This window comes from Sparus aurata, chromosome 6 (assembly GCF_900880675.1).
Source record: "Sparus aurata chromosome 6, fSpaAur1.1, whole genome shotgun sequence".
Lineage (NCBI taxonomy): Eukaryota > Metazoa > Chordata > Actinopteri > Spariformes > Sparidae > Sparus > Sparus aurata.
Window position 1 is genome coordinate 7925027 of NC_044192.1, and position 26254 is coordinate 7951280.

At 39.4% G+C, this 26254-nt stretch overlaps 2 protein-coding genes across 2 annotated transcripts in view; one reads left to right on the plus strand and one right to left on the minus strand.

The window, feature by feature from the left end:
- Positions 1–1950: 1950 nt before the first annotated feature.
- Positions 1951–7058, minus strand: LOC115582851 (soluble scavenger receptor cysteine-rich domain-containing protein SSC5D-like). Its single transcript, XM_030419071.1, has 3 exons — positions 6757–7058; positions 3226–3471; positions 1951–2309 (listed from the first exon to the last, which is right to left on the minus strand). The coding sequence occupies exons 1-3, from the start codon at positions 6869–6871 to the stop codon at positions 1951–1953; spliced, it is 720 nt and encodes a 239-aa protein (XP_030274931.1). The 5' UTR covers positions 6872–7058.
- Positions 7059–12001: 4943 nt separating this feature from the next.
- Positions 12002–26254, plus strand: part of il17rd (interleukin 17 receptor D) — a 28384-nt gene continuing 14131 nt past the window's right edge. The window contains exons 1-2 of the mRNA XM_030419133.1: positions 12002–12158; positions 25173–25227. Of these exons, the coding sequence (XP_030274993.1) occupies positions 12039–12158; positions 25173–25227 (175 nt within the window). The 5' untranslated portion in view covers positions 12002–12038. The remainder of the gene's footprint in view (positions 12159–25172; positions 25228–26254) is intronic.

Consider the following 26254-nt stretch of genomic DNA (forward strand, 5'->3'; position numbering starts at 1 on the left):
TTTGGAGTACATGCATGGTCTGTTTTTTTCCCCCACAAGTTTTAAGAAGCTCTGTCAGTGCCTTTGTCATTTATCTGTAATAGGTCGAACAAACTTTTTAATGCAGAATTAAGCCTGCAGATGACCTGTAACTGCCTCTGTTAGATGGAAAACACACTGGTTCCAGTTCATATAGACTTGCAGAGTGCAAGTTCAAATTTAATATCACTATCACAAAAACTCATAATAGCACTGTATTTCCATATCTATGCTAATGTTATGCATATAAAAGAGTCAAAAACAAGTGCTTAGGTGGCAAACAGCCTAAAACAGCCTATTCAAATAGCAAAATGCATAAAAGTAAATAAACCTGCATAATTTCCAAGTTTGGGGTTTTAAAAACTGATATAAATTAAATGTTACTAGATTTGAAATCTCATTGATGACATGATACATATATTATCTGAAGGCTGGTGTGTAAGTGGCTCAGGAGAGGTGAGAAAGAAGACAGCGGGTCTTTAAAAAAAGCCACAACAACCATGTTGACTTTTATTAAAGGTATCAAGGTTAATTTGTCAATCATCCAGAGGCTGGTGTGTAAGTGGCTCAGTCTTATGACTACATGATCACTCAGTGGCTGCTGTAGGCTCTAGGGCAGACATAGAAGCTCATATATTCTTCTTTTTCTTCTTCTTATTATTAATCATAATAACCTTTATTCATAGCCCCAGCCACCTTTTTCAAAAGATATGCATCACAAAGGACTTTCACAACCATCAGAAGCACTGAAGGTTGCTGTGCTACTATGTGAACAGTAAAGCTTTGTTACCAAAAAAATCTTTAAACTGACCTGAACAAAATCGGTCAAATGAGCTTGGTGATATATTATTTCTACCCCTAAAGAGTGAGATATCCATTTTCATTTAATAACAGCTTAACACAGGTTATAATGTCACAAACTGTTTCTTGGAACATTGGGGGTTTTGGCCCTAAACTTTAGGAAACGACTAGACTGAAAATAACAATATAAAGTCAAAGATGTTATAAAATGTAATTCTGGAAATATAATCGCATACGTTTATTAAATCAGCAATGTTTCAATTTCATTAATGATTAATTATTGATTGGATAAATGCTAAAATGATCATTGTTGTTGAGGAAATCACAGCTGAAGATGAAGAGCAGATCATACAGCTTTTCACACACGTGGTATGTTTCATACAAGCTGATCTCTTATTTCTTCCTGTCTTTCTCCACATTAACAAACTTTCTGTTCTTCCTCCCTCCCTTTGGTTGATGGCCTCTCCTCCTGCCGCTGATCTGCTGTTTCGCCTGCCACTCATAGACGTCCTCCAACAGTGTGTTTCCACTGGGAGTGTAGCTAATGGAGGACCAGGTGAGGACTGAGCCACGGTACGGCCTGAAATAAAAAAAACAAATAGTAATAAATACTATTATAATAATGTATATAGGAAATTATATTCAATGGTAAAATAACATGGTGGTTTATCGTGTCAGTCATTATTCTCTCATCATTAATTCCTCTCATGTGATTTTCTCACCGTCATTTACTGCTTTTATTTGTTTATTTTTCAAATCTAGATCTCAATGTCACCAATGCGACTGCTGGCTGTGTCGTCTTTATAATTAGTTTTTAAGGCAAAGAGATACTTTAATTGTTTGTACCACTATTTCAAACCTCAAACACACACACACACACATACCCGTAGACACCACTGGTCATGTACTTGAAGACTTCTCTATAGCTGAGAGGATAATCCCACATCTGGACGTCTGTCACCTGACCGTCAAAACCTTCAAATTCAATCACAGGCTCACCTGACCAGACATACGGGTCATACTGGGAACACATGGACAAACACACAAGGACACACACAGCAAACATATATTAGAGACAAGATGAAGATTAAGGACACTAAACTGTCTGTACACCTGTAGTCAAAGTCATTTTCAGACATTTAACATTGCAGGATTCATTTGTTGGTTCAGTGTGAACTCCTCTGGTCTCACCCTTAAGGTCATCACCTTCCTGATGCTGATGTTGGAGCCGCTAAACACCTGAGCCACATTCTTCATGGAGTCCAAGGTGAGGCAGACTCTGTTCCAGATGTCCGGTCCAATGTTTGACCAGAATCTTATGCTAGGTGTCAAGTACAGTGTGTTGTAACTGTATGAGTTAAAGTTTAGTGTACAACCACCAAATCGATCGATGTTCACCGGCAGAGAGGTGCTGGCTCGACTGAGTGTGAAGATTCTTGGGTTACTTATTTTTACAAAGTCGGTGAGGTAACGCAGACACACCGACACACCTGCAGGGAACAGTGGACATAAGTGATCAACTATTTTAGTTGACAAAGAAAAAAAACATTCACACAGTTGTTTTATTGTTTAAGAATATGAATAAAAATATATTGTAAATATCTGGTACATACGTTCAATGTGAATATTTTCCAGAGACACTGTACACGTAAAGCAGCTAAGGGTACTTTAATCTTGTGTTGCTTCTGGTGGCCCCTTCTGAATAGTAAGGGTAGTGTTCCTATCACCTTGTGTCATAAAAATCTTGATAGAATCATTTGTTCACTCTGGTGGAGTGAAATGCTGCAGCTGGCTGCATTTGTTTTCATCTCAGAACCCTGTGGCCAGCGCAGCCACAGTTAGAAAAGGATACTCTCATTAAAATGGGAAGTACTGGGAATGGGAATGGGAAGTCCTGAATTTTCACAGCTGATTTGATCTGAATCCAGCCTCAGTATAGATTAAGTATGTTAAGGTCATGCAAATGTTCTGTACACACATCCACAGCTAAACACCTGAACGACCTATGGTTTCTATCCGATTGGATGAAATGTCAGAGATAGCCAATTGAAACCAATGTAAAAAGGTGCCTGTTAAGTCTTCTCTGGTAGACTATCCTTATATATTAAATAATAATTTTTACTATAATTTTAAAGTATTGCATTTGGTGTATTCTGACCAGAAGGGGTAAGACTGAGAAAAATTTGACTTCTCTTCATTTATTACTTCAATCTGGAGAACATAATGAAGAACATAATTCTAGCCTTTTGCCGGGGAACACTAATGAATCCTGTTCTGCTTCTTTCACATACAAGAATCAAAATGATATAATTTACCATATCATCTCATAGCAGCAACATTTTGGATTTCATATCCTGACTTTAAGTGTCTGTTTGGTTATGAAAGCTAGTCTGTGAAAAGACTTACCTCTAGCAGAAGGAGCTGTGGTTGGGGTGTAGGGGCGCTTGGTGGTTGTGTATGGAGTCTGGGGGGTGGTGTAGGGATGCCCGGTGGTGGTGTAGGGATGCTTTCTGGTGTAGGGAGGGCTGGTGGTGTAGTAGGGACTGGTGGTGTAGGAAGGAGTGGAAGGCCGAGAGGGTGGATAGAATGAAATTCCTCCGCTATAACGAGACAAAGTGAACATCTTCCCGTCCAAATTTAGTCCATGAGGTCCTGCAGAAAGAGAGAGGGAGAGATGTCAGCATATATACGAAAATGTTTTTACTTATGCATCCTATAAATGTTTCAGGGTTTTATGTGCTTAATTTTGATTATGACATTTAATCATTAACTCTGTCTCTGTGACAACGTAAAGGACTAGCTAACCAGCTATGCGACTGTCCCTTAATCAATATCAAGATTTGGACAAAGAACACAAAGAATATAGTCCGTATTGTCGGCCACAGCCTGAAGTAGCAAGTTGAAGTAGTGAATAGTATGTGAGATGATCGCTTCAATTCTGGACAGTGAAGGCTTCCTCTTGAAGCTTGTGTGTGACAGACAGGCGCCATCTTGTGGTGTTCAGAGGATGATGCACCAATGGACCACAAACAGTGCTTTAAATAAGATACACAGATTTATTTTCCTTTTTTTTTTTCAAACACTGAGGTATCTGAAGCCATTTGATGCCAATGCTGCTCATTTAATATACAGGCTACAGCTCATTGCTTCACTGGAACTAGTTGAAGAGTTCTTTAGATTTAATTAGATTTAGCCAATGAGAAGTGAGTATTAACCCAGTCCATGGTTAAATATACAACACAATAACCTACTGTGTTAATTAGAGTGAATTGTCTTGTAACATTATTTAGGTAGAAGTTTCATGACGTACTAGATTTTTTTTATTTTCAACAAATCTCTAAATGACCAAAAAACAGCAACATGTTGGTCCATTTGAATACTCTCTGACTTCTCTACTCTGCCTCCTGCCTGAGTAGGTAAAAGTTTGAAAAACACATCGTAAGTTCATAGTTTTAATTTTTTTTAAATGCTGAGTAATTCTTATAAAACAGCTTGCTCCTGTCTTTTTTTTTTTTAGAACATCACTGTAACATTAGAGAATAGAACATTAGTTGGGGACTGTTTTCTGCAGTGGATTAATACACATTTGGTGCTCCTGTGGCAGCAGTCAATGTGGGACTGAATCAAAACAAATATGAGTGCATGTTCATGATAATGCAGGGACATGTCACCCAGTTTAACAGTGTGTCTCCCTGATGTGTTTTTGGAGTTCTATAAATGCTGTAAAAGACTGTTTACAGTTAAAATAGGTCATTTTACTTTATACTTATTTTTTATCCCTTATTTCAGTGTCTCCTGTGCTCTTCCCTATGTTTTCCCCTTTTTGTCTCCCTCTGTCTGCCAGTGTTATTCCTCCTCTGTGCCTTTCCCTCGTTATCTCACCTTACTACTTCCCTGTTCTCTCTCCTCACCTGCTCCTCGTCCCCTTATCAGTGTGTTTTGTGTATTCAAGCCTTTGTTCCCCATGCACTTGTCAGTTCGTTGTTGGTGTTTGTGTGATGTCCCTCTCAAGTTCCTTGTGTTTCCTCTTGTGTCCCCAGTCTCTCGTTTTGGATTTTGATTTCTGTTTGGTATCAACTTTTATGTTGATTTGCTACTCTGCCCTTTTCCCCTTTTTTGTTGTTTTTTGTTTTACTAGTTTGTGTCTTAGCTCCCTTTGTTTGCATTCAGCTTCGGGTTAAATAAAGCATGCCTTTTGTTCCCCCGATCCTGCCTCCATGAGTCTGCATTAGGGCCCACCTTAGCTTTCTTCTCGTTGTTACATACTGATGTTTATATATCAAAAAATCTCCTTGCTGCAGTACCGTTGCAATACAAATCTCTAGGTACTTGGTCAAAAATATTGATTTTGCTGCCCAGTCCGAGCATTTATGAAGTGCTTTTGAGGAATTGTAAAACTTTACAGTTTTTCTCAATTGTTTACACACAAAAACTGGTACTTGAGACACAATGACCACAACATGTAACTCATGCACCAACCCCCTGAACCAATTCTGCTAAACTAGAAGCACAATTCCTGCTTTACACTCAAATTGCAGTTCTAAAACACACTTTTTTCAAAACACTACACACAATTCTATGCATTTGGCACAATTTTCATGAAGAAAATCTCTTGCTTTCACAAAGAACACTCTGTCATTCAAAATTCTAAAGTGAATTGCCCTACTATGCACACTGACTCATCACATGGTCAAACACCTGGACACCCTACACAACACACTCATTCCACCAGAGCAGCTCAGGTACATTGTCATTTGGGACAACGTAAGTTTCCACTGGGCTGCTCTGGTTCGTAACTGGTTCACTGCCCAACCACGCTTTATCTCCCTCCATATTCTCCATTCCTCAATCCTATTGAGAATTTTTTGTAAAGTGTATGACCAAAATCCACAAATCCACAAATGTGTATACCCCTTCTCCAAGCTATGGAAGATGCATGTGGATATATAGCAGTTGGTGCTTTCATGGCTGGATTCACCATGCTAGGTGATGTTTCTCTTGCTGCTTGGCCAGGGAAAACATTGCTTGTGATGTGGATGAGGTGCTGTGGCCAGACTGAAACAGAGGAGAGCATGCTGCAGTTTTTTATTTTTTTATTTTATTTTTTTACTGTAACTGTGTACAGTAAATTCTTCTGTTGTTTTGTAGGTAGACCGTATATTGTTGTATATAAACTTTGTGTTGGTTGATATGTACACTGTGTACATTGTTTTTGTGGGAAAAATAAAATATATCTGTTACCGTGTATTTGTGTGTTCTGAGTATAAAAACAATATTCTCAAATATTTTACATCACACTTATGTATGTACTGACTGTAGTAAGTGTAACTGAACAAAAAAGGCCTAAGTCATTATGATGAATGAATAAGTGTTTTCCATTCATCATAGTGTTTTACATTGAGCACATCAGTGTTCAACTGGTTCTTATAAATGTCTATTCATTTGATGGTTTGTGTGTGTCATTTGAAAACAAAATACCATTTTGAGAAGAAATAACATTTTTTTGAATGTAAAGTTTAATTTTGCAGGGGAATTGAGGGGTTTTGCCCATTGTGTGTGTGATTTTTGATTTGTGTGTAGAGTTCTGAGAGCATGAGGCATGCTTTCAGAAAATGTGTGTAAACAATCGAGAAAAACTGTAACTGTGTACCGTGAGTACGCTCTACTCAGCAGAGGTGGTAACAAAGTAAAAAATAAAATGTTGGCAAAGAGGTGAGAACAATAACAAACTCCCTCACTGTAAATCAGTCTCCAGAGATATGTGTCTGTGATACACCTATGTTAAACCTGCTGTCTCTCCGTTGTTTTTCCTTTCTGGACATGTTACTATGTGAGATCCTCTGTCTAGAAGTGTGGTTGGTTTTTGTTTATATAAGCTGCATTTCACCAAGAAGTCATTTATGTTTTTCTTATTTAAAAAGAAAAATGTGTGCTCACCTGGTGTTGTTGGTTTTGGAGTAGAGGGCGTAGTTCTTTGTGCAGTCGTTGCTACATTCTCTAGTGCTGATATCACTGCCATCGCCAGAAGAGCATGAACCAGCTTCATCTTCATCCTCGCTCGGCTGATCAGAGTCTCTGCAGAAGCACCTGTGTGTCCTCACTGTGTGAGAGTGTTTATCCGTCCGTTGGCTGCACTTCCCTTGTACACTCTTATTTCCTGGTTTAAGTTCTGAGTATAATTTCAGTGTGAAGACACTCCCAGAGTCCATCTCTGATTCAGTCACATTCTACTTAATACAGAGTCTACTTAATAATTCTACTCAAATACATTTTGCAGGCAGATATTTTTAATACACAACATGTATTTGTTTACTTGGTTCTGTGCTCCATTGGCCATAATCAGTTTTTATTCTTGGAATTTTTAACACACTTTATTATTTATTTTCTCACCTTTATTTTTCATTTCAAAAATAAGCTGACAGATGACCTGTAACTGCCCCTGTTAGATGGAAAACTCAGTGGTTATACTGCATATAGTCCTACATGGTCCAAGTTCAATTTTTCTAAAAAAAGATTCAGGCGGCTGTCAAAGAAAATGCCATTTAATAATCTTTAAATATCCCTGCCTGAGAGTAACAGTGTAAAGTTCTTTATTTCCATATTTACACTACATCAATATTGAATGGTAAAAAACAATTGTTTATGTGGAAAAACAGCCTACTAAAATAGCAAAATGTGTAAAACTACATAAATCTCATTGACAACATGATACATCTTTCAGTGGTACAGGACAGGAGAGAATGGAGAGCTTGGGTCTCTTGTCTACATGATCACTCATAGGCTGTTGTAGGCTTTAGAGTGGACAGATAAATTATTATCTGATCAAATGAGCTGTCAATCAAATGACTGTAATGTCTGGATATCCGGTTAGAACAATTATGTCATCTGCTGCAAAATCTATTTTGATGAGTCTTTTTGCAAATAAAAGCATGACATATACAATAAATATATATGTGTGTGTGTGTTTGTGTATATGCATATATATAAATAATGATAATAATATTAATCAACTTTATTCATAGCACGAGCCACCAAAGACTTAACAATAAAATACATCAACTGTGTTGAGTTTTATCAGTTGTTGAGATTCAATAATTGTAATTTTGCAAAAAAGCACAGTGAAATGACATCTGGAGCCCGTTTGTGCTGCACACACATATAACATACGATGATTTAAATTAGAATAGAATTAAAACAGAAATAAAACATTTCAAACAGTACCATATACTGTACTTACATAACTATATACGCTGATAAAATGAGGGGGAAGAGTTGAGGAGACAAACTGCTTTGCAGAGTGAACAGGCACAGGCTTTTTTTATTATCAGTTTTTATCATCCCTCATAAACCAGATAAAGTTTAGAAAACAGGAAGTCAGACATAGTTTATGGAGTATTATATTATCATCAGTGTCTTAATAAACTACATGATGGAAACAAGATCATCCAGAGAGATGTGTGTAGCAAAAAGGATGTCTCACTTTGCTGTGTCACGTCCTTTGTATTTTCAGTGAATTTGAGTATGAATACTTTAATTATGTTGTATTTAAGGTAAAGTATAAATAACATTGAGATAAGACAACTGAACAGTTCGCATGATTAAAATTCAGACCTTAAAAAAGCTTGAGGCTTTGTCTTGGAGGTTTGGGATGGTTTTGATCGATGGCCTCATGCTTACAGAGCCGTGTGTCAACGTCTCTTTTACACGGATATTTAAATAAGCCACACAAAATCACAAACTGCTAAACATGATATTACCATCCCTCATCTTTCAGTTCCTGAAACCGACTTCAATTGAAAGGATGAGCATTTTTGAAAAAACTTGTTAGCCAAATGTAGTTTGATGAGGAAATCAACTTCACTCAATAACAAGCAATTAAGAGTTTCTCGCAAAAAGTTTTCCTTTGTTTGGGAAAGATCATCATTGTAGTTTAAAGAAACCAACGTTGAATGTAAAACAGAAAACAAATGGTCAAAGTCCAACATTTTATTTATCCCTCCATCCACCTGGCCCTGCACCCTCTGTGGCTCTGTAACGTCACACTACTTCCTCTTCTGCTCCCAGTCAATATTTGTTTGCTTCAATGTCCCATGATGTTGTTTTCCTTGGAAGAATAATCTCTCAAAATAAATTGTGTTAATTGTGTTAACATAGCATAGCAAGCTGAAAGAATGTGAATTAGCCAACGTTAGTAGTTTGTTGCAGTATAAACACTTCATAACGAGCCAACTTTGTCCTCTTGGGCAATGTTACCGAAATAAGCATGGTCTCTTCCATTTCTAGAGTAACATTTTACCTCTCGATTTATAGGACGCCAGTAATGGCGTGATTTTGAGGGGGAAAAAACTTAGACAGTAGCTTATTATGTAATGATAGCTAACTGATTAAAGCTTTGTCTGACTTTGTCAAGCTGTGGATGCTATGAAATTTAGATGCAAAAAATTTGGACGGGTTTAACTTTACTCAAAAGTACTACTTTATATGAATATTATGAAAATGAAGCATTTATTTACAATAGCTTCCATGTCATGTGACCCAGTCACTCCAAACCAAGGCTTAGGTTTGGTTATCACTGATTATCAGTTATTGAATAAAATAGTCTGACTGTTTTAACAGTGATGGAATGTAACTAAGTACGTTTACTCATTTAAGTATTGCTATACTATATACATTGACTTACTGCTTTAATTAAGCATAATTTTTAGGTACTTGTACTTACTTAAGTAATTCAATTACATGCTACTTTTTACTTACTAATTAACTGATGATGTTTTTTCATGTATCAGGATGATATTGTATTATTATTGTAAATTCACAAGACATCCAGCAGAGTATAAAGCGATTAAAATGAGCTCCATCTTCACCAGCTGCTACATTAAAGTTATAACACATTCATTCATCAATATTCATAATATAACAATATATTATCTAGATTTGAAGAGGTTTATTGTATGTTTTTAGGCTTTTTTGAATGCTGGACTTTTTCTTGTAATATTCATAGCCATAGTGTAACATAACATTCCTACACTATGGTGTTGTTACCTAATTAAAGGATCTGAGTTCTCCTCCAACACTGACAGATGTGTGGTGCAATTGTAAGAGAAGAGTTATGGAAGCTTTGTTACTAACTTTTGCCACAAGAGGGTGTGTGGCGCTGGGCCTGAGATCCTGTCAGGAGCAACCCAATAGATGATGTCACACCTTGTTTTATCTTTTCTTTATAGAAGTCAATCTATATCATAAAGCCAATGACTAGAACACAATCAATTGCATTGAGACAACAGATAAGTAGAAATGACCATCGATGGTACATATTTTTGCAGAGTAACAATAAAAGAAGAAAATCATAATGCTGTTTTTTTGTGCGTGCTACATTTGCTATTTTATTTTGATTGTCTCTTTGTGCAGTGGTTTGTTGTTTTTGTCCAACAACTGACAAAGAAACATGAATTCTTTTGTAAAAGGACATGAATATTAAACAACATGAGAGAAACCTCAGAGATGATTTAAAGATGTACAGACCTACAAGCTTTTACACTGGTTGATTTATATGCAGATTTTAAAATGCTAAACATGAGTTCTTTAATGTAATGTAAAGATTTCTGTCAACTCATGGAAATAAGTTTCTAAATAAACATGATCAGCATATTGCCAGACTTCCCAGTGTGCATTGTTTGAAGGGTAAAACTCTCCTGAGACTCTTCTTTTTTAATAGTTTGAAGAAAACACATTTTTTGAAACTTGCTGCTTGTAATACATTTTTTTCCATGCCACCAATGATAAAGTTTAGTATTAAATTCAGTCTTTACTTTGTTGGTTAACATTATGTATTTTCATGATTACTGAGACAAAGCAGAACCAACAGGAGCAGCTGCTGTCGTTTCTTGTGTGAAATAAAGAATTGACTTTTCAAACTACTCTTCAAATGTAAGGATTTCAAATTTAATTGTAATAATTCAACTTAAAATCTTAAGTTAACTGAAGACATATTTTCAATTTCAGTAAACCTTAAATTGTGTTTTCACAGAAAATAATCCTAAAAGTACCTCAATGGAGTTAACTTAAATATTTAAAGGGATATTTTGGTGTAAGTTTTCCGCAGCTCAAGGACGAAAATGTATGATTATTACTCCATGGAAATGCAATCAAAGTTCATATGTGTCTTGCCTACCAGTTTATAACAGTTATTATCGAGAGCGGACAGAGAAGAAATGGAATTGAACATTTCTAACTTCAGGTGTTTAGGCTGAACTCTACTGCACTTCGTAATCCATCCCCACAACAGGAGGCTGCTGGAGTGGTGAGTTGTGTTCACTTTACAATAGAAATCCGGCAAAGCTAGCAGATGTTTGATGCTCGAACTATGTCCTAGGACCCTATTTGTACTGTTGCTTAAGTTTGGTGCTGTTCTGAGCATTATTTGTGGCTATGAGTGGCTTTTTGATGGCGGTTTCATCTTGGAGACAGGGGTGGTTCTGGGGGGGGGGGGGCCAACAGGGGCCAGTGCCCCGTAACTCTGAGTCTGGACCCCCCGTGGCCCCCCCTACAGGGAGTCTGCATCAATAATACAATGACAGATTTCTTGCAATGATTTTGTTTTGAAGGGAAAGGCTAAAATAAAGTGACTCAGCAGTTTACTACCCAATCAAAATTGCTGAAATGGTAAACACTGTTTTGTCTGAATGAGGGATTTATCTTTTTTTCCCGGGTTGTATGTGCCCCCTAACAAAAAAGCCGGCCCCAACCTGGCCCCCCTATTAAAACTGGTCTAGAACCGCCACTGCTTGAAGACGTATACTGCAGTGTATTGTTATCGTGTGGTCTTTTCTGAGGTTTCTAAAACTGTGTATGCTAGCGGTCTGCAAACTTGATCTCTCGAGGGGAGGTCTTAATCGGTGTCATGGTGTGTTAGACCATGAATTAAATTTACACTGGAATATCCCTTTAAGGCAGCAATTGAACTTGATAACTTAATAATTCTGATTTTTACTTTGGGGTTTTTGTTATCTTTTCATCTGTTGTTCTTATCTTTCTATCTTATGGGGTCCATACCTCCTCCTCTTGAGACCCTTTGAAGAAGTAGGGACCAGACTAAACCTCTAAACCACATGGTCCCCACAAGGGTAGTAAACACACACACACGCACACACACACCTCCTCTGCTCTCCTCTGCTCTCCTGTCCTCTCTCCTCTCAGAGCTGCTCAGACTTGAGGGAGGAATGGCGGCCCCTCGGAGTTTCTTCATCTCTCTCTCCGCGTTATTCCTGCTTTTATATTTCTCCTGTGGATCTACGACCTCCGGCAACAAGAGAGCAAACCAGGAGCGATGCGGCTTCAAGGTAAAAACACAAAACATGCGTGCCTTTATCGTGTTGTTTTTGCGACATTTAGCGAAAAAAGGCTGCTGCGTCGTCTCAAGTCTCCAAAAACTTTTTTCGGAGGTGCTCGGTCTGTTTGTGTTTTCTGTCTCAACGTCTCAAGATGTAACTCTCAGACAGTTTGTTTGGCTAACTAAGCTAGCAGATTAATTAAAATGAAGTTTAGATTACACTTTTGTCCAAACAGTCGTAACTTCCCAGTGTTTTTGTAAGTCGGGCTGCTTCGCTCACGCTTGTTACCTTTCTCACCTGTCTGTTCCGTTTCGGGTTCGACCTAATTTTTGCGTAACGTGAGAAACCAAACTCCAGTGTAAAAAGTGCTGATTTAAAGATCACTCGCTTCACTGGAAGTCTGAAGAGATCAAGAAAGGAGTTCAAACTTTGTTGCAGAATAAGTCAGATATATTACTTAATTCGGCACATGTGTAATCTACCATAGAGGGTTTTAAATGTAACATAATCTCTTTACAACCTAATTTCGTTACATTATTCACTGTCTTCCAAGATAGAAACGACAGCATATAAATAGTTTGATATTCAGTGCTATGCTGGATTGAAAAGTGACACCCAAAGCTCATGTTTGTGTGATTTGCTGGCTTTAGAAACATAATCTTTATCTGAGATATCAATTTCCTTTAACTGTAATGCAATACAACCTTAATTACTCTCCTGCAGAGAAATAGCTGAAAGTTGTTAACAATGTCCTTAAAGTCAGACTAGTCTCTGTCCTGTCTACCTGTCCTGTCTGTGGGGAGGTTGTTCTTTGCTTCAAACCAGACTCCATTAAAGAAAGTCATAATTAGAAGTTTCCTCCCTTTGAAGCAAATCTTTTTATCGGCACTTACATGATCATCCAAGGGCACATAATTATAGAGAATTTGATTAAAGCATAGAAATAATTAAATAGATTAAATAACATGTGTTCTGACAGACAAAACAGAGCTTCTATCTCTCTTTTTTTTCAGTTTTGTGGTTTTGGGGAATTGCAGGTAGTAAAGCTGATTTCCTGCCTTTTGTGTGTCCTGTTAAAAACATTTGATGTGGAAAACATGAATATGTGAAGTGATGCACCGCCTCCACACTGCTGCTCTGCTTTTGCACTTCACAGCAGCTTTGATTCCTGGCATGAATGAACCACTATTTAGTCTGCACCATCATCTGAGATCAAAATGTGCAATACTTTGAAAAGTTTAGCTAGAAGAAGAGACTTATTAAAAAAACGTTTTCTGGTGGTAAATGGTCTTCAGATGCCTCAAAACTTGATGCCTTAATAATCCATTTTCTTTTATTGTCATATGAACCTTCTTTGTACAGATGTGGCAGACTTATTCTGAATTATAAACAGTTATTCATCTTTTTCTACACATATTCCTGCTGTTTTGTGTTGATTGTCAAGTGAAAATGTCACCTTTTCACTTCCTAAACTGCCATTTAGACTCAACCAGACCTCAGATTCTTTATTTTACAACTTATTGAACAGTCTAGTTATCTTTGTCAGTTAGAAAAGTGGAGTTGATGTTGCTGCCAGAAGCTTCTGTAGGATTACAGGTTGCTATAATAACCATAGAGTAATTATATAGTCATTATAATAACCACTTTTTACCTTCTTTTTTTAACAAAAGCTGAGCTGGGTGGTGTTGAGCTCAGGTGACATTTCTCGTGAGTAGGTGTTTACACTATTGAGTAGGACTTACATTGACAATTATTACACTGTTTTTGTCGTTAATAATCATTCGATTATTTATGTAAAAACTGCTCAGCAGTCTGAGGTGACACATTTAAATGTAATTGCAGAGGTATTCTGTTCACTAGTATCATGTATGAAAAGCAGCAATAAGAAAAAAATAAAATCAATGTTGGTTGTAAAAATTACTGAAACAATAGTCAATAATCAGATTAATTTTGTTGATCAATTTTTTGGATTAATTGTCAAGATTGAAAAGTATTTTCTTTTCCATGTTTATAATGTGGAAACTAAAATTATCTGATTGTGTGTGTGTGTGTGTGTGTGTGTGTGTGTGTGTGCACTCCACAGGTTTTAATTTTCCTGTGTTGATAGATGACTCCTACCTGCCTTTGATGCTCTCTCTCTCTCTTTCTCTCTCTATCTCTATCTCTCGCTGTGTGTGTGTGTGTGTGTGTGTGTGTGTGTGTGTGTGTGTGTGTGTGTGTGTGTGCGTGCGCGCGCGCGCATTATCCTGGTTTCCTCTTTCTGGCTTTGAAGTGTTTTCTACAGGAAGCTTCACACTGTTTACTCTGCTGAAACATTCCTTCCTGCAACACCCCCCCCCCAACACACACCCCCAGCACACACACACACACACACACACACACACACACACACACACACACACATGCCCTGTCTCTCGACCACCTCCCCCCGCTCTCTCTCTCCTGCTTCCCCTCTTTTCAGAAACACACACACTTCAAAGGCTGCTGGATGGGGGTGTGAGGACCTGCTATTCTACAGGTGTGAGGTTATTAGAGCTTTGTGTGTGTGTGTGTGTGTGTGTGTATGTGTGTGAGAGAGAGAGACCTATAAATGCTCTGGTAGTTTCTTCCAGTTTACGAGGCACCCTGAGTGGAGCTGGGTATATTTAGACAGAGCTGAAATAATGACTGGATTCACTGATTAATCCACAAACATTTACCTGCACTTTGTTTTATGTGGTGGTCCACTGTGTTTGTTTTAGTCTAAGACTGTTCAGACAAATCAACATGACTTTAGATGTTAATTAAGTCTTGTAGAATTTGTCAATAACATTTATTTAATAGAGAAAGTAGTCAATAGATCAATCAATAATAAAGCTTACTAGTAGTTGTTGCCCTTGACTGAGAATTTTTTGCTATGGTAGTGGTGCCCATTTGATTACTGACTTTCAGTGTGATACCAGAATTATCCTTTTTATACTTTTTTAAACTGTAGTTGTATTTTGTTTCATTACTAGTCTGAACAATAGAGCAACACTTCACATTTCAGTGGAGCAATTTTTAGGTCACTTAAGGCTAAATTTGTTTTTTTTATCATCTGTAAGAAGTTAAACATTTAATTAAACAACTTTAAGCACCAGTTTCCCCCAGAATTAATCAGAACGTCGTCAAAAATGTGTGAGAGAAAACGTTGCCTGCTCGTTCATTTCAATTAGAAACCCCTCGTTGGAACAGCAGGGATGCCGTGTCATGAATATGCAGTGACGTCCTCTTGAAATCTTGAGACTGGATCACTTTTGTTTTGAAGAACGTGGCTGTAGTGATCTCTACTTGTATTTTCACTACTGCCTCTTCTTTTTTTATACTTTGATTGAATTTTTATTGGGTTCTAAAGGATCTCTTAACCAACATATGACATAACATAGAACAAATAGTTGTTATAAGGTACTCAAACAAAGATGTACACATTCTTATTTCCTGTTAGTCCAAGAGTTTATTTACTCTTTCTACATGTTTTTTCTTATTTATTCCACCTTTCTGAACAATATTAAGCAATAGCAATTTCCTTTAGGATCAACTTCTAGTCAGTTTCTTCTTTCTTGTAAAGCCTCCTCATTGTTTCCTAGTATTCACATCATAGGATGGATGTGTGGAATGACATATCCAACAAGGTCTTTAATGGTTGCATTTACATCAAGAAAGGCTTGAGTCAGTACCAGAAAACAGAAAACGTGGGTTTAGTATGAGTGTCAGGTAAAACTGAGAGATATTCTTCGAGCAACAATCAAAAAAAAAATCTAAATCAAGGAAGCAGAACCACAGATATCTTATTTTGATTCCAAACATTCTCTGCAAAGCCTGGCGCCTACATTACCCACAATCCAACCTGTCAACCAGCAGTTCAGTAGAAGTTTTGGTTGTGTTTTGCTAGTAGCGGCTAATGTAGCTTCTTGCCTCGAGCACAGATGAGTAGACGTCTGGAGATCTCACTTCTTTCTAACGTTTTTTTGTAATTTTCATTCTTGTAGTCTTCAGCTCGACATCGACTCAATTCACTGATCACTTTATCAGACTTCATCCATCTCCCACATGGCTTTGTCCAACTTGGTAACTCCTGTGTATAATCATTGGTGTTTTTTCCTAGATGGACAAATAATCAGTTTTCTCCAAAAGAAATGGAGATGTTTGAAAAAAAAAAAAAAAGACACAGAACCTCTAGATCTCATGGCAGAAAGTGCTTCATTTTTCCTGAATGCTTCAGAGGCTACAGGTTACCCCAGAGGGCCAGAATGAAGGATGATTTAGCTCCGTGTTCAAACTCTCTCTGGTTGAGCACATCTGCTGAAACCATCACATCTGTCTCAGTGGAGGAAGACGTACCGGGAAATAATTCCGCTTCCTTTACTTTGTCCCGCTCTGGTTTCTTCATCCTTCTTTCTCTCATTTTTAAGGTTTCAACTCTGTGTCCGTGTCACGTATCCCCTCGTCCTCCTTGGCTTCGGTGTGTTTTTGGCATCGGGGAGCCTCGCAGGGCGTCACGGCTCGGTGGGCGTCCGATGTGAAACACGTGTGTTCTCTGGTTCTCTGGCGTCTGAATCAGGCAGAAGGTGAAGGACGGAGGCTGGAACTTCACCTCTGACATAAAACATCTCAGGGAATTACTTCTTCATAGTCAAATATCCAAAACAAAAGTTTATAGGCTCAAGGATATAATTTTTTACTAGATTTGTTAGTGAGTGAAGAAAAAGCAACTATGTGTTTCAGACATTGGGGAATTACAATAAGTGTAATGTTGTTGTCTCGATGTGTGTCTCACACTTCAGAGTACTTTTGCATCAAGTTAAACATTTCACCACTTCTTCATGTCACTGTAACTTTGGAGTCTTTGAGGTATGGTTTGCAGTAACAGCATGTCCCTGCAAGGTTCAAGGAATAGTGTCCTGTCCTTTCGCTGGTGTTAACGTCTGTGTGTGTACATGGAGCGTTGGAGTCATGGAAAACAAAGAGAATCCTAATACTGTTTCTGGTACGGGCTGAAATGTGTCTGCAGCACTGGCGATCAAAAACACATGATCTGTTGGTTGTGATGTGTGATGTGGTTCCAGCGCTTTCATTGAAACTGACCAATCATAACCGACCACGTGAGAGAAGTTCTCCTTTCCCAGGTGTCCTGAATGAGATTCAGGCACCACAACACCTTGCTTCAGGTGTGGTTTTCGTTGCTTGTTTAGAAGTTGAAAAGATGGAAAGAAATTAATTATGATGTTTTCCAGGAACAACACCAGATCAGTGATATCAGATTAACCATCAAAAACTGTCAGGTATTAAAAACTTCTCTCAAATATTTGTCCAAGTTCATAATCTTGTTTACTTTTTCTCTGATTAAACAGCTTCTAATCTTGGTAAACAGCTTTGTTCATATGAGTGCAGAATAGAAAAGGAATTTTGTTATTGGAAGTGCTCTGGTTTGCGTTTGTCGTCTGTTTGTTCAACACTACCCGGACTACAATCATGTCTGAGTCTGCTGAGGTTGAATGCTGGTAACCGCCCTTTGTGGAGGGCAGAAGAGGCAAAATGCAAGCTCCGATCAGTTATTGTCTGACAATGATTTAGCTTTAATTAGCTTTTTAAAAATGTGTCTGTATTCATCTGCAGATTAAGAGTTTTCTCTCAACTCTAATCTTATTTAATCTTATTCTCGCATCTCAAGTTGTTAATTGGGCTGTCAACAATGAGATGGAAGAGGAAGTCTTGGCTCAAATATTTATTATCCAGATGTCTGCTAGCTGGATCAAAAGCCCTGAAACACTGGCCATTGCCAAAGGCAAAATCACCATCAGATTATTTAAGGCTGTAACTAATTTAATATATCCAAATTTATTTCTTGTGCAGCTGCTTTTGAGTTCTGACAACATTTAACAATTGTGGCTTCTTTTGTCCATGTTTTATTTAATTGTTGTTACATGTAAGGTAAGGTATGGAAAAAAATGCAATAATTTCCAGCTATAGTAGAGACTTGAACTTCTCCTCTGCTCTTCTTTTCTTTTTTTGAGTGTTTGTCAGTATTAGAGTTTGACCAATAAACTGTCAGCAGCTCGCTGAAGATTTCATGTTATTTTCTTGAGGATAGTTTGTATTTTCATGTTCGTTCGTCCAATCACACTCAATGTGTCTCCGCCAGCCTTCAGTGTCTCAGTTGGTGACAGTAAGTCCAGGTCACATGACCACATCCTCTGCTTTATTTGGTTGGACCCTCACAGGTCGTAACATTTATGCTGTTTGTGGTGATGTAGGTTTGAAAGTCAGGGTTCGTCCTGATCCCGTCTCTAACGAGAGAGAGAGAGGACAAACCGTCACAGCAGGAGAGGAATAACTCCTCCTGGGTGAGGAGGAGGAGGAGGAGGAGTTGAGATGAAGAAGAGGGGTGGGGGGTCATTGAGGAGCAGTCATGCAGGAGGAGGAAGCTGCAGGTTTTGTTCCTGCGGTGGGAAATCTCTGGTTGGCTGCTCCCGAACACACGCGCACACACAGTTTGCATTGTTGCACCTCACTTTTGTTTCCAGCTTTCTCTTTCTGATTCTGTTCCTCCTCTGGAGCTGCAGAGCTGAGATCAGATTTGATGAATAAAAAAAAAAACATATCCAGAGAAACAAAAGCTGATCACATCTGGTCACCTGAGACAAAAATGGAATCTCTGCATTCCTAATCATCATTCTAACCCTACATATTAACCTTTACTCATTTATATAACATTATGACTCGGCTACAGTACGTTTAATACGGCTAGTTGAAGTCAGATTTCATGAATGCAAATTGTGAAACATTCTTGTAGTCTCTGGAAATCTCACATCCTCTGTTGGATTGATGTTCTCAGGCTCATTGACTGAACTGCTCTTCACTGTGTATCAGCACTCGATTTAACACAATCTGGTTTTCCCATCAGTGAGCACCTCAGATGATTTACTGATCTGCTCTTCACACGGGGATGAAGCTCACCTCGTTCTTTACTAATTTTCCTTCAGTGCTGAAACTCGAAAACAGTCAAAATACATGTTCCGTTCTTTTTTGTTAAAAGATGTTTGTCAGTGGAGGCTGTCACACAGTTCATGTGTTCATATTGACTGACAAAAAAGCAGTTTCATTGAAGCCGACCAGCTGTTAAAAAGATTAATTTTAATGGTGGAAAACATCAGAAAACAGTGACAGGAAGAAGAAATGTGTTTTCACTCAGGGCACATTTCAGAAGGGTCCCAAAAGCGTCTCTCTGCTCTGCTCCATGGCTTAGACGCGCCAAGTCTATTTTTGACGGAAGTGGACCACAGCTGAGTCGATCTGCACAGAACAGTTCGAGCCAGACAGGAAGTCATTGTGGCATTGTGCATCCAGTCAATTTTTCAAAACAGTGAGGGTTGAATCCGGATCTACATCACAAGAAAGCCGAAAATATTAACAATAAACACATTTAAAATGGACAAATAAAACTTTTTAATGATGTAGCCGACTCAACCACAATATAAAACACAACATTTTAAGAAAAAGTACAAATAAATTAAAGCATCCTGGTGGGATGTGAATCTTGTAGAGGACGGGACAAAACTGTGTTGGACACGCCAGGTAACAGATATTGTCTTCGATGGTGATGTTGCACCAGGTGATCACGACGATAGACAGTTTGGATCCGCTCAGGTAGAAGTCACATGACTGATTCTTTGAGATCTGCAGCAATACAACAAAACCCTGCCAGACCAGAGTAGACTGACTATAACTTTGACCCCCGTAGTGGACGTTGTGCTGTGCTGACTGGCCACAAAATATACACACAGACACACAAACACACACACACACACAAAGATATTCTGGAGCTGCCATGTCATTCCATATGGAAGTGTTTGTCTGAGTTAGAGACAGGAAGACATTAAGAGGAACAGGGCTGGGTTTTTAGCCCGGAGGCATTTGCATGAACAAGACCCTCATCAGCCACACACACACACACACACACACACACACACACACACACACACACACACACACACACACACACAAAGTTCTCCTAAGTGTGAGACTCTACGTTTTAGGCTGTTCAGCAACTTTGTTCAGCAGGTCCGTTTGTGCTCCTTTAAACCAGGAAGTAGAAACATTTGTACTAAGTATAATTTTCTGGAAACTTGGTGACTTGTTGATGAACTTCTGTAGCCGGCGAGCGAAAGATGGTTTTATGACAGAAACAAAAGCTGGTTCCTACGACGTGTTCTGACAAGGAGGGCTCAACACTCAGTGCGTTTACATGACACTCAAGAAAACCGAATTACTGGGTTAGTCTGACTATGATGGGATTTCTAAGATGCATGTATACACCTTAGTCTGACTAAAATCGGACCGGATCGGATTTCTCATAGTCGAATTAAAGCACCCAGATTATTCGATTGATAGTCGCATTACTCCTGCATGTATACGTTCCAGCGGATCGGATCGGAATTTGCGTTCTGCGCAGGCGCGAGATTTTTCGCCGGGGCCGCGAGCCGGAATTAGACGGACGGTGGCGGCGGCGGCGTCTTTCCTCCGAAATCACTGCAAGAAAGATCGCCATTGTGCCCCTAGTTTGTGTAATTATCATGTACACCATATACGAAGTGTACAAAGATGTAGCTTCGTCTCGCTCTTCGTACGCCATCTTTCTTGAATCCCGAGGCAGCTGGTGACGTAAAGTGGTCAGCCGGAGGTGTCTCTTTTACCACTAGTTGAAATGTGTACAGCGCCACCTAGCGTACCGGGTATGACATGCTCCGGCCAATAATCCGATTTTCTCACCGGCATGTATACTCGGATAATTGCAGTTGTCTGATTGAGCAGCATAGTCGAACTATGGCTGTAATCTGACTAAGCTGACTAACTAACTAAAACTGGTTGCCACTTTGCTACCCGGAATCTTATTTGTTATCGGATAACATGTCTACTCTCAATTCTCATACAAGATATCATTAACGAGCTGGAATCAAAAAAGGAAATCCAGCAAGTCTCTCATTGCTCCACCATTGTTTCTAAAAACAATGTTAATATACTGATGCACATGCAGCCATGTTTGGTTCTGGTTCAGACTGTGACAGCAATATTCAGATACTCGTAAGGAAATTAAAATTTTATCAATTTGATGTTTCCCCTGATGGCTACCAAAACTGAAGAATTGGTTGCGAATTCCTAAAAAGTGGTTTTCAAAGTGGTTTCCAACCTGGCAGCTGTCACTGTCGGGCTCTGTGTAGAGAAAATGACAGAAATATTTACAAATGCAAAGAGAAAGCTTGAGAGAAAAGTTAAAACCCGGCTTACTTGTGGCACACTTCCAATCCTGATGCACACTGACATCTTAAGTGAACGGAATAATACATCTGTAAGTATTTGACAGATATTCTCCACTAGAGAGACAATCTGTAGCGTAGAAGTAACAGCACCAAACTTTAACTCTGGATCCCCAAACGCACTCCGTCTAGCTGTTTGTGCCTCAGCTCATGAGCGTTATGTTGATTAGAGGTCAGTTGTGAGCGCGTCCCGTGTTTTCTGTCCCACATCTGGAACTGGTCTGGTCGCCCCAAACAAAATGAGGCAGAGGAGAAGTCTGCTACGTGAACCTTGAAAGCCGTAATTGAAGGAGTTCCTGTTTAATCAGATTCCTCCTTCTCTTCTTCCTCACTTCCTTCCTTCTCTGTAGGGTCGGTGATTACTTCTCCCATCATCTCTCTCTCTCCCTCTTCTGAATCTGAAACCTCCTTTTCTGCGTCCTCCCCTTCTTTCCAGCCTCCTTGTATCCTTTCCTCCCCCACTCTTTCCTTCCCTCCAGCGCTGTGATTAATTGCTCTTGATGTTCAGCTAACTGAGCCTGCAATTAGCTGTCTGATTACCACAGGAACTCGTTCAGTCTGTGTGTGTTTGGGGATTCCCGAGGGGAAATTCTGCTCTCGTCAGGGTTCAAGTTTTTGTGTTTCCCTGTGTTTATACATTTGTAGTTGATTTTTGTTCCTTTTCGCCCTTTTTTAATGAGTGAACCACAGCGAGGAGTCGAACCTGCGACTTCTATGCAACGTTCAGCGTGTCTGTTGACTGCGTTTGATGTCCAACAGCTGCTTTTCAGTTCTTCTTTTCTTACTCATAATGAACTTTTCTCTTCTTTCTTTCCTTTTTTACTTCTTTTCTTTAGTTGTTTACTGATGTGACTCAGTCTGTTTGGCCTCGGGGCGTGTGTGAGTGGGATAATGATTATTACTAGTGAGAAACACCTGGCAACAGGAAGGAAGAAAAGAGTCTGTCTGTTTGAAAAATGATCAGTTGTAAAGTATGGAGGTTTGGCTCGTGGCGATATGCAGGGTCACCAGCGGAGTACACAGTTCTCAATTATCAAAGTTAATAAGTAAAAAGCAGTTAAAGTCATTTAATCACTGGAGTCCCATCGTGCAGAATCCTCAGTTTTTTCTCAAGGCATTCTGAAAGTTTCCTTCAAATTATCTTGGAGGTTTAACGGAAATATGGCTGCCGAGACCAATATACAACCACATTAAGACTTTAATTTGGGATTTATAAAGTTCTATCCTATCACATCATAAGGCAGAAGTGTTTAAATCTTTTCTGAATAGCAACAATCAAAGATCAAGTGAAAAGCAACCTGACTTGAATATGTGAGAGACGCAGTACTTTTTAAGTATCGACTGAACAGCACACACAATTCCTGAAAGGTGTTCATGATTTCGATTGTGTTTGGTTGTTCGACACAGCTGGTCGCTGTCAGACGTCGGGCTGATTGTCCGATTTTGTCTCAGAAATCTACAGAATGTGTCCGATGCATCCCCTCATTTGAGTGTGTGGAAGCTGTGGGTCGACCCTCTGACAAATGCTCCTGTTGGATTTCCTGAGGTCATGTTGAGACAGACAACAGCACCACATGTGAAATGCCAAACCCTTTTCCTGACACAATGGGGGTCAACGCAAAAAACCTCCAAGTTGTCCTACAAAAGGAGAACCTGGGTCAGCTGATGTGGTGTCATGTCTAGTCTTGGCCAGTCAGATATATTTTTAATGATTTGTCTCACAATCAAAATGATTATCGCCATGGAAACTTTCCAGAAATATTCTGTATGGTTGTTTTCTAAACCGTTGTGTAAAGTTTTGGCATCTGATAAACCTTCAGAATCGGGATCGGTATCTTAAACTGGAGGTTTCTTTCAATGCAGGGCTTTTTTGGTCTCTTTAAGACATGTTGGTCCCGGTTTTGAATCCAGAACTGGAAAGTTTGGGCCTTGCTGTGTGGGTTTTCCATGTGTCTGGCGTGGTTCCCCAGGTGATCTGGTTTTCAGAAACCTTGCATTTACCAGCCTACGTGTTGCAGGAGAAGTCGTACCATTACCAACTTTTTCAGGGTGGGGGTGTCTCAGTGCGACCAATCAGGAAGTCTACGTTTTGTTCTGTCAGTGAGAACCTTCTCTTGATTTTAATTAGCCTCCCATTTCAAGCTGCCAGCAGGACATCTGTGCACAGCAGCATGTAAACCTCTGCAGGTCAAAGGTCGGCAGGGGAGGCAAACTGAAGGCAAAATGTGTAATTAGAAAGAAATGGTGGGATGAAGCTTTGTGTGAGTGTAGTTCTGTCTTTCCAAAGACCATTTTGAGGACATTTTTGGAAAGTAAAGACATTTTGTCCTGTCCTCACTGTCTTCAAAAGGCTTTTGATGGTTTTAGGGTCCATGTTAGTGTTTGTTTGAAGATCCGAGGAATGTGTTCTGGCAATGAGGGTCTTCACAAGTTTATAATTACAAACGTGTGTGTGTGTGTGTGTGTTTGTGTGTGTGTGCACGGGCTGTTAAGGTACAGTGACTGCTAACAAGCATGGCACACTTTCTTTAGGACACACACACATACACACACAGTAGGGGGTCTGTCTGATTGGTTTCAGGTGTGTGTGTGTGGTTGTTGTATGTGACCACAGTCTGACACCTCTGTAACAAGCCTTTAGGTGTGTGTGTGTGTGTGTGTGTGTGTGTGTGTGTGTGTGTGTGTGTGTGTGTGTGTGTGTGTGTGTGTGTGTCCAGCACGGCAACATGAAAACAAGGTCAAACCTGTAAAGCTTCTGAAACGTACCTCATGAGAATTCATGTCTTTGGACACAGAGAAAGGGATTGTGGGTAACTGTAGCTCACAGGGGACTCGATGTTCACACCTCAGCCACTCATCTTGTGTTATCTGCCTTTGTTGTTAGACAGAGCTGCTGGGTGGAGCATGGAAAGATATTCAGATCTTTTGAGTAAAAGCCCCGACACATGAAACCGACTTCAAAGAAAGTGGCGGCAGTGAAAGCCGACTGTTGCGTCACCTCCTGTCGCCTGTATCTCGGCCAAAAGGTTCAAACTCAAACACGCCGCAAAGACTCCAGCTGATGGATGTTCTGCGCCTGCGTGAAAGGAAGTAACTCTCCGTCCCATCAGGCGGCTGTATTTTGTGTTCGATATCAAAATGGGAAACGAGGAGATTCAGAACAAACTGTTGTTATGATACCGCAGCGATTTTGACACCACTCTCTCCAATATGTCTGATTGCAACTGGCGAAAAGTTGGAGGTGAACATTAAACAACGGTCTCGAGGGGCTTTTCTTTTCTTTTTCTGTTTCTCTTCTTGTGCACTGACTCAATGAGCTGAACAGCCAATCAGCGTGATTTCTCTAACCGATGGGAAATCTAAGACAATATAAAGTCTCATATCACGACAACGATATGTTGTCCAGCTTCTGTTGTGAAGCTCGATTTGATGCTTTGGGCTCCTGGAAACTGTGAAGAACATTTTAACAATATTTTGTGACATTTTATTGACTAAACAATTACTCCGGTTTAATCGACATATTAATCTATAATGAAAATAATCCTTATTTGTAGCCCTTTTTACCTTAAACGTTTACCTTAAAGTTAATTAAAGTTCTGTTATCCTTGACATCTTTTAAACATACAGATTGTTAAAGTTTGAGTTCTGTTGGACACTTAAGTTTAATGTCGTGTTGTTGTCTCTCTCTCAGGTGCAGTCTGGTACAGATGGAGGTCGCAGGTTGGCCGTCACCTTCAGAGCCGACAGTGAGTTCCTCTTTGATTCTGTGAAATTTGATAATCTTGTATTTCCAGGTGTTGGGACCGTGTTTACGTTCGGCAATTGCCAAGATAGCGGCACTATTCAAAGCAATGTAGAATTTGGTATAAAACTCAGTCAGTTAAACTTAAAATAGAACAGCTGAACTTGTGTTCATGAAGGTGGTTTGATGTCTGCTCTGAGATTTCAGTCCTTCTCTGTTTATGTTCAACATTTAGGTCACGCTTTCTGTGAATACTAACATTCCTCCCTTCCAAAGTTAAACTCAATCACACAATTTGATCACAGCCTAAAGCCATTCTTTATTTTCCGTTATGTTTCCGTCTGAAGCCCCTTCAACCCCTCCTCCTCCACCCCCATCCTCTTCCTCCGCCGCCCCCATCCTCTTCCTCCTCCACCACCATCCTCCTCCTCCTCCTCCTCCTCGTCTTTTGTTCTTTTCTCTGTAAAAGTCAAGTTCCTGAGCCGTAGCCGATCCCTCCCTCCTGCTTTTGTCCGTGACCATGAGCGAGAAGCACTTTCAGATCACTCTTTGTGCGTGTCTGTGTGTGTGTGCAAGTGTCTGTGTGTGTGTGTGTGTGTGTGTTTGTGTGTGTGTGTAGAGAGAGAGAGAGTGTGTGTGTCTGCAGTTTTCAAGCAAACCCTATATAAAAGCAGAATTTTTCAACATTGGCCTCACAGATATATCGGTGTCGGCACATATGTTGTCCGTTGTGCGTCGATGTTTCCGTTTTATTTATAGAGATTATAATGAAGAAAAACGATGGTTGGGATAATTGGTGATTATTAAATTCAAAGTGAGGTAGATTATCCTTGTCTTGCTAAACTGAACAACACTGACACCTACATCTACACATTTAGTATTAATGAATCAGTTGTCATCAAACTCTTGGGAAGAAGGTGAATAAATGGATTTCACAAAATGTTAAACTATTCCTTTAAATACACGAAGATAGTATCAGTGTTAGCAGAGGATGATCGTTCTCTCTCTGAGGGTCTCCCTGTGAATTTAAC

Bases quoted from the DNA above. Each gene is read 5' to 3' on its own strand.
- LOC115582851 (XM_030419071.1), bottom strand. From the start codon at position 6,871: ATGAAGATGAAGCTGGTTCATGCTCTTCTGGCGATGGCAGTGATATCA. The intron at 3,472-6,756 runs GTGAGCACACAT...CTCTTTCTGCAG, and splicing joins TCCAAAACCAACAACACCAG to GACCTCATGGACTAAATTTG. The intron at 2,310-3,225 runs GTAAGTCTTTTC...TGTTCCCTGCAG, and splicing joins CACAGCTCCTTCTGCTAGAG to GTGTGTCGGTGTGTCTGCGT.